We start from the raw sequence: 12,345 nt of genomic DNA, 5'->3' as shown, positions 1-12,345 counted from the left end.
ACGATCGGGCCAAAATGTCTGCCGCCCCGCCGCAGTCGCGCCGGCAAAACCACGTGTCGCAGGCGAAACGCAACAGTATTGCTTAGGTTTTCCTGCAGTAGCACACGGGAATGAAGAAAAGGGGCTGGAAACGCAGCAAGACGATATGGCGTTCTTTCCCCGATTTTTGTTTTTGTTTCTAGATGAGCTGCGCCTTTTTGTAAAAATCCCTTCGGCGCGGAATGCGCGTAACCGGCTGCCAGGTGCCATTCCTTCTGCTTTCTTTCCTTGTCCACGCGCGCCTCTAGGCCACCCGTTTACATGGTTAGACGCTCTCGGAAACTGTGCTCGCTGAAACGCCATTCCCAGCCATTTTCTCCGAGGGAAACGTGGTGCGTGAGAGTCTACGGTGTGCCAGTGCATGTTCCCATCCCTAGCTTTTTAAACTTCGGAACGTGCTCTGGGTCAATCGTTTTCATTGCGACATCGTCAGCTAAAAGAGTATATAGGAGGTTCTCAATCGGTGGTGGTTTCGATCTTTTGCCTTTATTTCTTCATATTTTTTTTACTATTTCATACACACTAAAAAAAAAACCCTAGCGCTTTAAAAAAAATTAAGACGAAGCTTTCATAACCGATTTTCATTATATCTTTGGTATTTCACTGCTTGCCGAGGAATCATGAGAACAAAAGGGTGGCATATAATTTACGCTCAACTAACAAGTTCACGGAAAACACAGACCTCTTTTATTGAAAGGAAATTTCTGTCCACTTTTCCAACAGTTAGCAGTAAGAAACCGGCAGGCGAGTTTCTCTTTTGCTGCGTGCTTTCTTTTTTCAACAATATCCCTCACCACACTGGGGCAGGAATTCAGAGCAGCGGTTGCGTAGCGCGAGATGCCACGAAAAGCCGGCAGATCCCACGTCCTGTGGGGATCGATTTTATGCGAATCAGTGCGCGGGCAGCCTACCAAGTTCACGAAAAGACCATAAGAGCACCAAGACGCAGGCGGCTAGACATCTAGATAAATTGATAGATACTGTCAAAGTGGCAAATGTCCACCAAGAAATGCTACGCATTTATAAGCGTAAGTCGTCGCACTCGTGCCTCTAAGCGGGAGCAGCGGGTAATGCCTAGTTCTAAACTGAAATGGCTTCCAAGTTCTACGCGCAAGGACCGAGGCCTCTGCACGCAACATTAGCGGAGGGACGATGAGTGGCGACGCGCCGTGTCCGCCGCACCAACCTGCCAGATTAAAGCGCATAACCTTGGACGGATAGGTATCGATGGTCGTTGTGCTTGGAACTGCGCACATGCCGCAGTGGCGGGCTTTGTTCTGCCAAAGACAAAAGGGGAATCTGTCGTACACTCGCCGAAAGGAAGCATGCCCATCCGAGCAAGAAGGAGAAAGAAAAACAACCTTCCTTTCACTATTGTTCAAAGTATCCGAAGTGATTTAGTTACTTTTTTAAGAGCCACAACTTCATTGTTCTCATGAAAACATTGCAATACATAAATATATAACAAAAGGAAGAAAGGAAGGGGTGAGGGGGCGGACGCGTCGAGTGGACTAGGCTGCAAGTGGCCGCGTTCCCCTTGTCTACGCCCCTGACATAGGCATTGAAATGGGCAGAACGAGTAACGTTTCATAAAACCGATTATTGTTGTCATGCTTCGAACTTAGCCTTACTTCGAGCTTGAAGGCTGTGGTAGTAGCAATATCAACTAAACATTACGTTTTCATACGACGCCTACGGGCAGTGGGGCTTCGTTGAGCGCGTTAAACGAGAGCTGTGCTTGAGATGTCGTTATTCACTATCAGTTCAACTTGAAATGTCATTGTTCACTGTCACTTCAGCGTAGAGTGGTGCTTGTCTTGGCACACAACGTAGTAAGCTGGGCTCAGCCAGGGCATTCTTTATAATAACAATTCCACTGGAAGCGTGGCTGGACCGTAGCGAATGCGGATCTTCCAAGTTACACCACAAGTAAAGCATCAAGTACATGGATAGCGGCCGATAACCATTACCGCATGAGAACTATTCTCACGTTTTGAAGACTCAAGATTGTCGTTTCTACTGTCGTATTACTTGCCCCGGCCGCACTGAAGTAGATACTATGTGTTGGCTAGTGTAACGCCAGTGTCAAACGCTGCTTAGCGATCATTCATGTTTCTTCCCCTCCCTGGCTCTTTATGCAGTACGGCATCAAGAAGAAGGAAGAGGAGAAGCCTGCCGAGGTGGATGATTTTGCCGCTGGCAGTCTCAATCGGCGAAAAAAGACACCCGAGGAGATCGCCGCGGAAAACGAGGCCGCGGAACAGGATGATCTCACAAGTGAGTGACGAGGAAACCTGGCCTCGACTTGCCTCCGAACACAGGCTCAGCCGAGAGGACAACCCTTAAGGCAGCGCTGAGCAGTGCAACCATGCAATCATCGCTTCGTCAATTGAAGTTTTCTCCATAGTTCAGTAAATGCGGAAAAACGCTGTTGGAAGGCGGCGACGAATTCATTCTAGGGCTGGTAGTGCCCTCTATTAGGCGGTAGTGTCCCTGTATATGCTCCCAAATATGCTCCCTTTGCGAGCGTTTACGGGGACACTACTTGGTTGTCTTGGCCGTAGGGCGCCTCAATGCCTATTGATGCACGCGCGTCGAGGTACCTTGTTTAACTGAAGGAATCAAGGAGCATGAATTCGAGGCATTTTCGTAAATACGGTAGCGAGTTCCTCGTCGTCAGCTCTATATAGTGCTGTCTCCTATCAGTGGAGTAGCCACGGTCATCTGGTCGTAATATTATAGGGCTTAAACCAGGACATGTCAGAACCAGGGCCGGCACAAGTTCTGGCTGGCAGATTTCTCTCGTTTAAGTGCATCGGTTTATTCATTTAGCAATGTAAACGGAAGCAGGAAAACTTTCTTCGCGGCTTAATTGGCACAGCATCACTCACGCGCCCCGAGCGCCCAATTTTAAAACTTCTAGCCCCCCACTCGAAACAGGCCTTGCATATTTATCCTGGGTTGCACTTTCTTTGCAACGCACTCGAGGCAACTGCAGCACAGCGGAAGCCGCACCTTCTCGCGTTGAGTTCCGCATCGCTCGCCACCAGCGAGCGAAGTCTTCGGAAAGCTTGACAAAATGTGTGTGTCTGTCGCAGGACTGCGGAACACCATCGAGACGCAGGTGAACGAGCTGAAATCGAGCATCGAAGGCAAGTGCGTACTGCAGTGAGTGCGGGCCTCCAGCTATGCAAGCAGCAGGGCGCAGAGCTGCGCCGCCTCCGCAGAACACCGACGACGACGCAGAGCAAGGCCGCACGGGACGGGGGAGGGCACAGGGCCGCCTTCCCCGGGCCGCTTGCTAGAACGGATACTCTATTTTTTGCCCAGAGGCTCGCGCCCAGCAAAACACGCGCTCTTCCAGCAGCGGCGGCCTGCCGGGGGCGCGCTCGGAGACACGCCACCAAGGATACAAAACGAAAGTACAACGGACGAGCGCCGGCAGAGACGCGGCTACAGCCGGTTCCCCCAGTCGTCTTCCCCTCGGCAGCGAGGCTGAATCGGCCATTGGCCCCCAAAAGGCGCTGCCTCCCAGCGCGCCCCCCTCATCGGAACCGGGCCGCCTTCCCCTACACCGCCCGGCGGCTGGGCCCGCGGGCCGCACGGCTGACCACGTGTTCGCGTCGCGGCGCTTTTCCTTAGCGCCCTCCGCGGGGCCTCTGCAGTCGCCGAAATGTTGCTGTTGTTCGGCGTCGAACGTTAGAAGGCCTTGAGGAGCCAAGTTGAACCCAGTGGATTGCAGCTGGGCCTTGTGAATTCGTGTCCCTCTCTTGTCCCCTGCGTAACCTTCGATGTCTAATTCCGAAGATTGGGACTATAGTAGTATTGAGGAGAAAAAAAGAATGCGTGTGCTTTTCACGACAAGTAGACCGTGATGAATAAAAACAAGTAGCGAGGCGAGGTTTTCTACCTACTCTCCTTATGCGTCTTCTTGTGTTTTATAAGAAATTTCTATGGACCCTAGCAGAGGGAGTGGCGGTGTCAAGAACCCCGACCACTCCACAGGTCGAGGCATCAGCGCAGCGAGCCAGCTTTCGTGGGATCTTTCTCCTTCTTTTTCTTGTTTTCGGAGAGAATGAAGAGCGCTCGCGGGAGCTCGGTACATTCTCTCAAGGTCGCGAATCATAGGTGACATGCGTCATGATTCTACTCAGCGCCTACGAGGTCGATCGAACTCGTCGAAGCCGTGCGGTCCGCGGCGTGCGGGACGTCCGCACGCGGTCGGGTACGCGACTACACTCCATTCCTGGCTTTTCCGAGCCGAAGGCAAAACTAGGAACAGCGCGCATGTCTTATCCAAGTTTTCGGCGTGGTCCACATGAGCTATTGATGTTTTTTTTTTTCCTAAAGCAGCGCAGACGTCGCACTGGCGCTGTAAGCACTGACCACTTTCGACCGAAGACCATGTGCTGTTTGCACCAAGTGAACTGCCACCACCAAAGATCTCTTGTATAGACGCCGGCCTGGAAGTGCAGTCTGTTCCTCGCGCGATCATCGGATGCCACTGGCGCCTGCTGCCAGCGCTTTTGGCACGACGCCAGTGCGTCCAGCGAAAGTTCTGGCTAACGCCGAGACGCGTATGCTTTCTTGTGCGTCGAGCCAGTTTTTATTGGCCTGAAGGTGTAGGTATAGAAGCGCGTGAGGCCTTGGTGTTGGCCAACGCACCTTCATGCGTCAGTAGTTGCGCTTCGCCTTATGTCCAATGAGAGCTGGCACGGTGCGCGTGCAGTTTTGCCTCGGCCCGCGAGAAGCCGGAAGGGAATGTGGGCCCGGGGCGGAAGCGGCGTTCTCGGACCCGGAAACGGCCCCGACCACAGCGCGCCAGACAGTTGCTCAATCGGGGAAGAACGCGCGGCCGGCCGAGCGGCGGACGAGCTGCGGGAGCCTCCTGATGGAGTCGCCCGCAGCTGAGCCCGCGCACCCCTCCCCCTCCTTTTCCCTTCTCGGCCTATGTCTATTTCTAGCTTTTCGTGTACATATGTGACAACCTCCTGTATCGTTGTGCTCTCTGGGGTACGGCTGCCTGCCATTGTGTGTTGTGCAGTATTCGCCCCCGAAATGCGGTGTGTAACCGTTTTGCTGTGACGTATGTGACTCTCTCGCGTCTTGGAGGGGAATAACTGTCTATCAAACAGTGGCCATGTTTCAAGCGACGTATCGACGTGCAATTTTTGCCTTTTGTCTAAATACACGAGCTAGGCTGTCTGTTTGTTGTTGTTTTTTTTTCTTCCCGCTTTTGTCTGACATGGAAAAGCCGGGGAGGAGAGGGGAAAAAAGGAACCGAAGTCACAACTTTCTGGCTTCGACACAAACGGTTCAATTCTTGATGTTGTCGACATTAAAATGACCGACGGGGTTGCAGATCTGGTTTTTGTGTAGTTCAGCTGCAGACGTCGGCTGTCGAAATTCAACCCGCGAATGGTGCACGGGATTTTCGAAGAACGTGGGCTTTAGCTAAGGAAGAAGAATGGGGGAAAATACTTACGCTGGAACAGGCCGTTTTCATAAAAGAAAAAAAAAAGTGTTTGGTTTCGGTGTGCGTTGTGTTTATTCTTTCTTTCGCGAATCGCTGTGTCGCGTTTCTTGTAGCGTCATAGCTGGCAGTAAATATAGTCGGGCGGAAACACATCGGCAGTCCCGTGGCGCACTTCCGAGGCACCCGCAAGCCGTTGGGCTTCTCGACGTCTCCCCTCCTCTCGCCACCGAGCGTACGCCGCCTGTTGTTTTGTGCATGCATTCAAAGGGACGCTCCAGAATTCCGAGAAGGAACGCGACGTAGATGCAGTGTGCGAGCTTAACACAACACACAATTGTGGCGAAGCTACTTTCGCGCCGCTTCGGCTTACGCGAAGCGTCAAAGGTCACGCGTGAGTCAACGTCTGCTAGATAGATGGTCTGCAGTGCGTCTTTGTACAATATATGTATGCTAAGAGTTGCTGCCTGCTGGCGACATAGTTTTCTGGCTCTGTACAGCAATAACCGGACGCCTGCGTGCGCCTTGCGTACCAGGGTGTTGAAGCGAACCGTTTGAGAAAAAAGGAGCGTGGCCTTGGAAGCATCTGGTGTTAATCTTGCTAGGGGCCGTTCACCGTCGGAAGCTCAGAGCAGATCAGGTAGGTTGGCCTTGAATTGGAAACACATAAAGAAGCATTCGACAACGCGTTATGCTCATTCTTATTTCTTGAACAGTTTTATTTATGTGACCCTGTACATTAAAATCTTGCTTCTAAGCTGCACAGCTCCCGATACCATACCAGTGCTGGCCAGGTACCTAGAAGGATGCATACGCTGCTGATATACTTACCATGAGTGAAAGTAGCCCATATTGAAGTGATCACAGTCACCTTCGGTACGGTTTGTTGAGTCGTGCAAGTCACGAAATACGTGAGAAATGGCAGCACTGGTATTAGTGAACAAAATAGCAAAATCAGGAGCAGCGTAATGAGAATTCGTACTAATCAGCTTAATGATGTTAAGGCTCTTCGACATATTGGGCTCTAAACGGGGGAATTCAATGTGCGCCAATCATGCTAGCAATGTTATCAGTAGTCTCCTTTTATCTCTGAGTCACCCTAACGCTCGACCGGGCCCCCAAGGCTACAACAAAACTTACGAAGCGGTAGGTACTTGGAATCTACAAAATGATTGCTATAAGTGGCCTTGTTCCACCCAAGTGAGCAAAATGCAGCAAGCTCGAACAGTGAATTAGCACTGACCATTCTTCGATTGAGTCGAGGGAGCGTAGGCGAAGTGACGATCAAACTGCGCTGCTTGACGAAGCGCTGCTTCTTTCCAAAACGGTCCGTTTCGCCACCGGCATCCTTTCTTTTCCCTTGCGTGTGTAAGTGCCTGTAGATGTATTATTTTTCTCTCTAAAGCCTAGATGTGCAAAGCAGTGAGAGGGGGACCCATGCAGTGGGACGTTAACCGCTTGCGCCGGGGCGGCGCACGCACGGTCATACGAGCAGAGCGCCCGAACAGCCGGACGCCGCCGTCGCGGACTCACTGACCAGGCCGCGCACCCCTCTTCTGCTCCCTCCCACCCTCGAACTGTGGTGAAATAAAAGGCAGTGCGAAGAAGAAAAGCGGGGCTGCTTTACTCTTCTACCTCGACGTGTGTGCTGAGCGCGCGTTCTCTTTAGCGGTTCCTAAGCGGGAAACTGCGGGAAGCGCACAGAACAACGGTAAGAGAACATCCCACGAACGGCGAGGCGCAGTTTCAGCAGGCGAACTGCTCCGGGCGCCCTTGATTAAGACGTGCTGCTCTGTTTCGCTTTGAGCGCACAGCCAGATTAGGACAAGTGGGCCCGTCTTAGTCAAGGTGACACGTGTTTTTGCTCACGCCATGGTTGAGGTGGTTGAACGTGCCTTGGCCGGGGCCTCGGTTTAAGGCACGTCCACCCACCTTGTCACAGATTGATAGGCCGGTTCCACCGTAACCCCCGTACAAACGAGGGCAATAAGCAGATTTAATATACTTGCGCTATGGAAGACTAGTGACACATGGCACGAAAGTTAGTGCAATGTTATATAAGCGAGTAAAAGCACTAAGAAATAAAAGGCAAAGTGAAGCACTTTATTTAAAGCGCTTTGTATGCGCCAAATTGCAGAAAGGCGCATTTGTGCTGGCGTTACTGAATAGTAAATCAAAATTAAGTTCACGCGAGCGCAATAAAAGGCAACTTCTGACCCTTGGGCGCGTCTCAGTTCTCAGCGTGCTTATTCTGACTAAATTGATCGCAAGTGTTCTAGACAAGGTGCTCTCGGGCGTCAGCAGGACTCCAACACTGTCTGAAGGAAGCAGGCGCCAGTATCGTCCTGCGGAAAAGTTCATCTGTCGAACGCTCGACTTAGTATTCGCGAAGCACTGTTTTCCGAATTCAGGGCGTGTCATCTAGATGATTCTCAAGCAGGCCCTCTTTTGCCCTCGCATCTCGTAACCCTCTAATGGCAGCACAGCTACGAACTCATTGCGTAGAAACACGGGGGTTCACCATATGGTGACTCCTCCCTACGTTGGGCGCTGCCGTCGCAGACAGGCAGAAACGAGAGCGGAAGAGCGCGGCGGAGACGCGCGAGGCCTGTCAGCCGTCCCGAAGGCGACTGTGCGCGGAAGTTGGGGAGCCGCGTCTCGGCGGGTGCCTCGGGGGGCGCGCGCCTCGGGCGGCGTCCCGGGGACGGCTCCAAACAACGAATCGCGCGCGTGGGGAGTGGGAGCGCTCTCGCGTCTTAGTGGTGGTGTGCGTGCGCTGCCCGGGCGGGCCACGGAAGTTGTGTAAGGGAACTGGCACCGCTGCATCGCCGGGGAACGACGCCCAGCTAGAAGGCTCGCGACCGCTGCACCTCCCCTGGCCCTCCCCTGCACAGGTTCCGCCTTCTCACGTCTCATAACCGCAGGTTCATCCTGGCAACACACAAACAAGAAAAAAGGTCGATACAACGAGTAAAGCGTTAGCGGTGTGTGTGCTAGTGTCTCTCTATCTCTCTATCTCTCTTTCGTGCAAGACAACCCCGCCGCCTTAACCACCCCTCGACTCTTTGCACCCCTCGTGTTTCTCCTCTCTATAGCGCTCTCTCTACATAGGTTCGCAGCTAGCTGGCTTGGAGCTCTCCAAGGCATTAGGCAAGGCACCGAGATGCAGTACGTAGCGGTCTACTTCTCTGCCCGGGCGGACGACGGCGGTCTGCCGCGAGCCACGTGGCCGGGAACCTCGCTCGCTCCGCACCTAGTGTAACACACTTCTCTGTCAGCTTTGTGTATAGGTGCTTGGCCACATAATGGACTCACTAACCGTGTGTACACTAACCAGTGATTAAAGTTCAGAGTTTAAGCTGGTGCACCGTGCCTCCTGATTCTCTCGCCACACTGCGGCCCGGCCCCCGCCGGTCGCGGTTTGAGCGCTTCTCAATACGCTGGCTCTGGCTGCGAAACTACGAACAACAAAAACAAAACAGAAAACAAAAAACCCGTTACAAGAAAAAAGAAAAAAAGAACATTTAGGTAAGTACTTTATTTTTGTGACTCTGTTCGTACACGCTATTGCAGAAAACAGAGACGGTTGAGCTAGGCAATGTAAAGCCTTGTATAACCGGATAAATGGTATGCTTTCGTGGTCTGACTCCGGCGTGGCAACGAAAATTCAGGCGGCCTGACAGTCGGTGCAAAGGCGGCGATGAGCGAAGCTCGACCGTTACTCATTCGCGAATACAAATGTGGGCTCAGAAACTGGCCCTTGCTGTAGTGGTTGAAGAAAACTACTAACGCGAAGCTTTCTTCACAAACCGTCCCGGACTTTGGTGACGGTGCTGCTGCTGCTGTCTTGCCAAACAGCTTACAAAGAACAGCACTTGTACGTCGAGTGGACTTGTATATAGCCATCTGCACTATCCCGGGAAATGTGACAGTGGTCGGTTCTGCTCTCGGATGAAATAAGCAACGAAACAACAAAGGGTAAAGAAATATTCTCCCTGCAATAAACATACGCTTTCAAGCGCATAATTCTTTTATTAAAGCGAAACTTTCAATGCCTTCTTTGCCAGGCTTTGGTGCATCTGCTCGATCAGTCTCTCACCTAGTGAAGTAAGCTAATGCTGGAGACAGTGCGCTAGAAAAGTGGGCCGATTCCGGAGACGATTTAATGAAAACTGCGCCGATCGGGGAGACCGTGTAATCCGCGCTTGCGTGAGTCCCGTGGTGCGGGTCTCCGCGTCTTTCCGTCAGGCCAGGCAGGCACGTATAATTGCCATGCTCCAAAGCACGCTGCAGAAGATTGCCAGTTTACTGCATTTAATTAAACCCTTTGCTAAAGATTCTTTTCACATAAGATTCCAACGTTTGCGTTGGATCTGCATAATTTTTATCGGAGATTAACGCTTACGCTGACAGATCCGTTTCTGTCGACAGTAACCTTCCCGGAAAAATCGCCACATGTTTGTCTGCTGCTCCTTCTTGGACTTCCGTTCTTTTTAATTATTCAGGCCAAATACGCACTTTCTTCGAGAGTGAAGCGTGACACGGCATATAGCTTAAAGGCTGTCGCTCACAGTACTCACAGCCATTGTAGGAAACCATCGGTGCCTTTATGCTGCCTATACAGGGTGTCGCAGCTAATGTTAGCCAAGCTCCTAAAAATAAAAGATAGCACATACGAGGACGCAACCAATGTGGTTTCTGTCAGCAGTGACAGAATTAACTCTGCTCAGTGTCTGCCTCGGCGGCCACGTGAAAGTAACGAGGCATATGGTATTGACGTTGGTCACCGCGAACTGCGAGCTGCCTCTTCCTTGTGAAGCGCGAAGCCAGTGCGGTGCGCAGCGGCATTGAGGAGGACAAAGGCATTGAGCGAAGTTAATTATTCCGAGTGACGCCTGGGACCGCTGGTGTCGCGACGCGCGGACGAGTAATCGTGCGGCTATTTTCGTATTTCGCTCGCTTTTATTATATTAATATTATTAAGCGAGACATAGTACACTGAAAACAACTGGATCGGATGTTTTAAAAGACAATCGTTACTTTTCCATCAAAATTCGCGCCCTGAATTCAGTAATTTATGATTTCGTTAATTATTCTCATCTAATTGTCGATAGTTCAATTATGCAAAAAAAAGGATCCTCCTGGTGCGGTACGTCGCTGCTGACAGAATACTTTTGGGTGCGCCCTCGTATATTCTACCTTACATTTCTTAAAAGCTTGGCTAACCTTAGCTGAGACACCCTGCACTTCAAAACACAAATTCTGCGCAAATTAAAAGAAAAAAAAGAACGCGCGACTTTGTTGAGGATTCGCACCGTACTTCGTGAAAACGGAAGAACGCCATGTCCAGATGAGCCCTTGTTCAAAGAAAGTATAGTGACCCGCGTTAAACGTGAGGGCAATGCGGACGCGTTTTGGCCCAACTCAAATCCCGCCAAAAGGTATTGAGCATTACTGTGCCAAGTGACCCGTGTTCCACAACAGAAAATATTAGACGTGAGTCGTAAGCATGGGCTGTCCGTTATCAGCTGTTCTGGGAAAGCTATTCAGGTACATAAGCATAACGAAGAAGTATATGAATCGTATCCAGAGACTTGCCGAACGTAGATACCGACGTACGAACTCAATGGACGATCTACGGACTGCTAGACCCATACGAAAGAAGATCAAGGACCGGTTAGATAAGCTGGAGTTACAACGGTGGACTGCTTTATGGGAATTGCGAGAGCCTCGTAAGCCCTTGGCGCACTTATGGAAGACGGTACGAAGTCTCCCGGACAATCCCCGTACAGCGGTATACCCGTTCAAGGCTTTGGCCCTTTTCCAACAGCGACCAGATATTCATGTCGCGGAAGATTTCGCAGAATAAATCCGGGCAACTCGCAGCCTCCCACTAATTCACCACCTTTCATCAGCTTCCCCTCCACCACATGATTCTCGCATGGCGCTACCATTTATCATCTATGCACTCAAGGCGCCACTAGCTTTGTGCAGACGTATGTCATCACCAGGACCTGACGCAATTTGTCATCTGGGTGAGCGGGCGAGGAGTGTTCTACTAGAAATGTGTAATGAATCCTAGCTAGATGGCACACTTCCCACAGGCTGGAAGACTAGTGGTGCAGTTCCACTACTGAAGTCTGGCAAGCCGCCGTTGGAGCTTTCATCATATATTGCCCAATCGCATTGGAAAACTATGTGGGCGAAGTGATGGAGATGATGATCCTCGGACGCCTGTAGTGGTACCTGGAATAGCACAATATCTCCCCAGATGCCATGGCAGGCTTCCGACATGGGTGCTCATCGACTGATAATGTGGTTGACCTGGTTCACCTAGGTTCATCACCAAAAAAGATGTAAGCCTCTCTGCGCTTTTTTGTTCCTTGACGTCAAAGGGGTGCACGAGAAAACTACACACGAAGCCATCCTCGCCGCTCTCGAAGTGGTAGGCCTTGGTAGTCGGATGTTTGTTATGGATATGAGGCTATCTATCTATGCGATCTTCCTTTGTGAGCACCGGGGACGGCCACACTTCTTTAGATTACACCTACTATGGCGTCCCCCAGGGTGGCATACTGAGCCCTAAATAGCTCAATCTCGCTCAAATTAGTCTCCTTTGTCTCCTTCCAAGCACAGTTAAATCATTAATGTACGCGCATGACATATGCGTTTGGGCGTCTGGAGTAACATGCCTACAGGTGCGCATAAGGCTACGAAAAGCTGCCACTTGGACTACAATTTACCTCCGCAGTCAAGGCCTGGCAATTTCACCTGAGAAATGAGCACTTGTGGTGTTTCCGCGTAAGCCCATGACGCACCGCACTGTATTCATC

At 51.3% G+C, this 12,345-nt stretch overlaps 1 protein-coding gene across 5 annotated transcripts in view; it reads left to right on the top strand.

Annotated features, from left to right (window-relative positions):
* Positions 1–8,878, top strand: part of cpx (synaptic transmission protein complexin) — a 296,980-nt gene extending 288,102 nt beyond the window's left edge. For 4 of the 5 annotated variants that reach the window (XM_075676412.1, XM_075676413.1, XM_075676415.1 and 1 more), the window contains 2 exons: positions 2,181–2,316; positions 3,138–8,878. In XM_075676412.1, coding sequence (XP_075532527.1) covers positions 2,181–2,316; positions 3,138–3,211 — 210 coding nt within the window. In that variant the 3' untranslated portion in view covers positions 3,212–8,878. Of the gene's footprint in view, positions 1–2,180; positions 2,317–3,137 lie in introns of those variants that run through there. The other variant, XM_075676411.1, reaches the window with a different exon arrangement.
* The last annotated feature ends 3,467 nt before the right edge of the window (positions 8,879–12,345 follow it).

Source organism: Dermacentor variabilis, unplaced genomic scaffold, assembly GCF_050947875.1.
Source record: "Dermacentor variabilis isolate Ectoservices unplaced genomic scaffold, ASM5094787v1 scaffold_12, whole genome shotgun sequence".
NCBI classification, from domain to species: Eukaryota; Metazoa; Arthropoda; class Arachnida; order Ixodida; family Ixodidae; genus Dermacentor; species Dermacentor variabilis.
The sequence above is the reverse complement of the archived record's forward strand: the minus strand, read 5'-3'. Positions and strand labels throughout refer to the sequence as shown.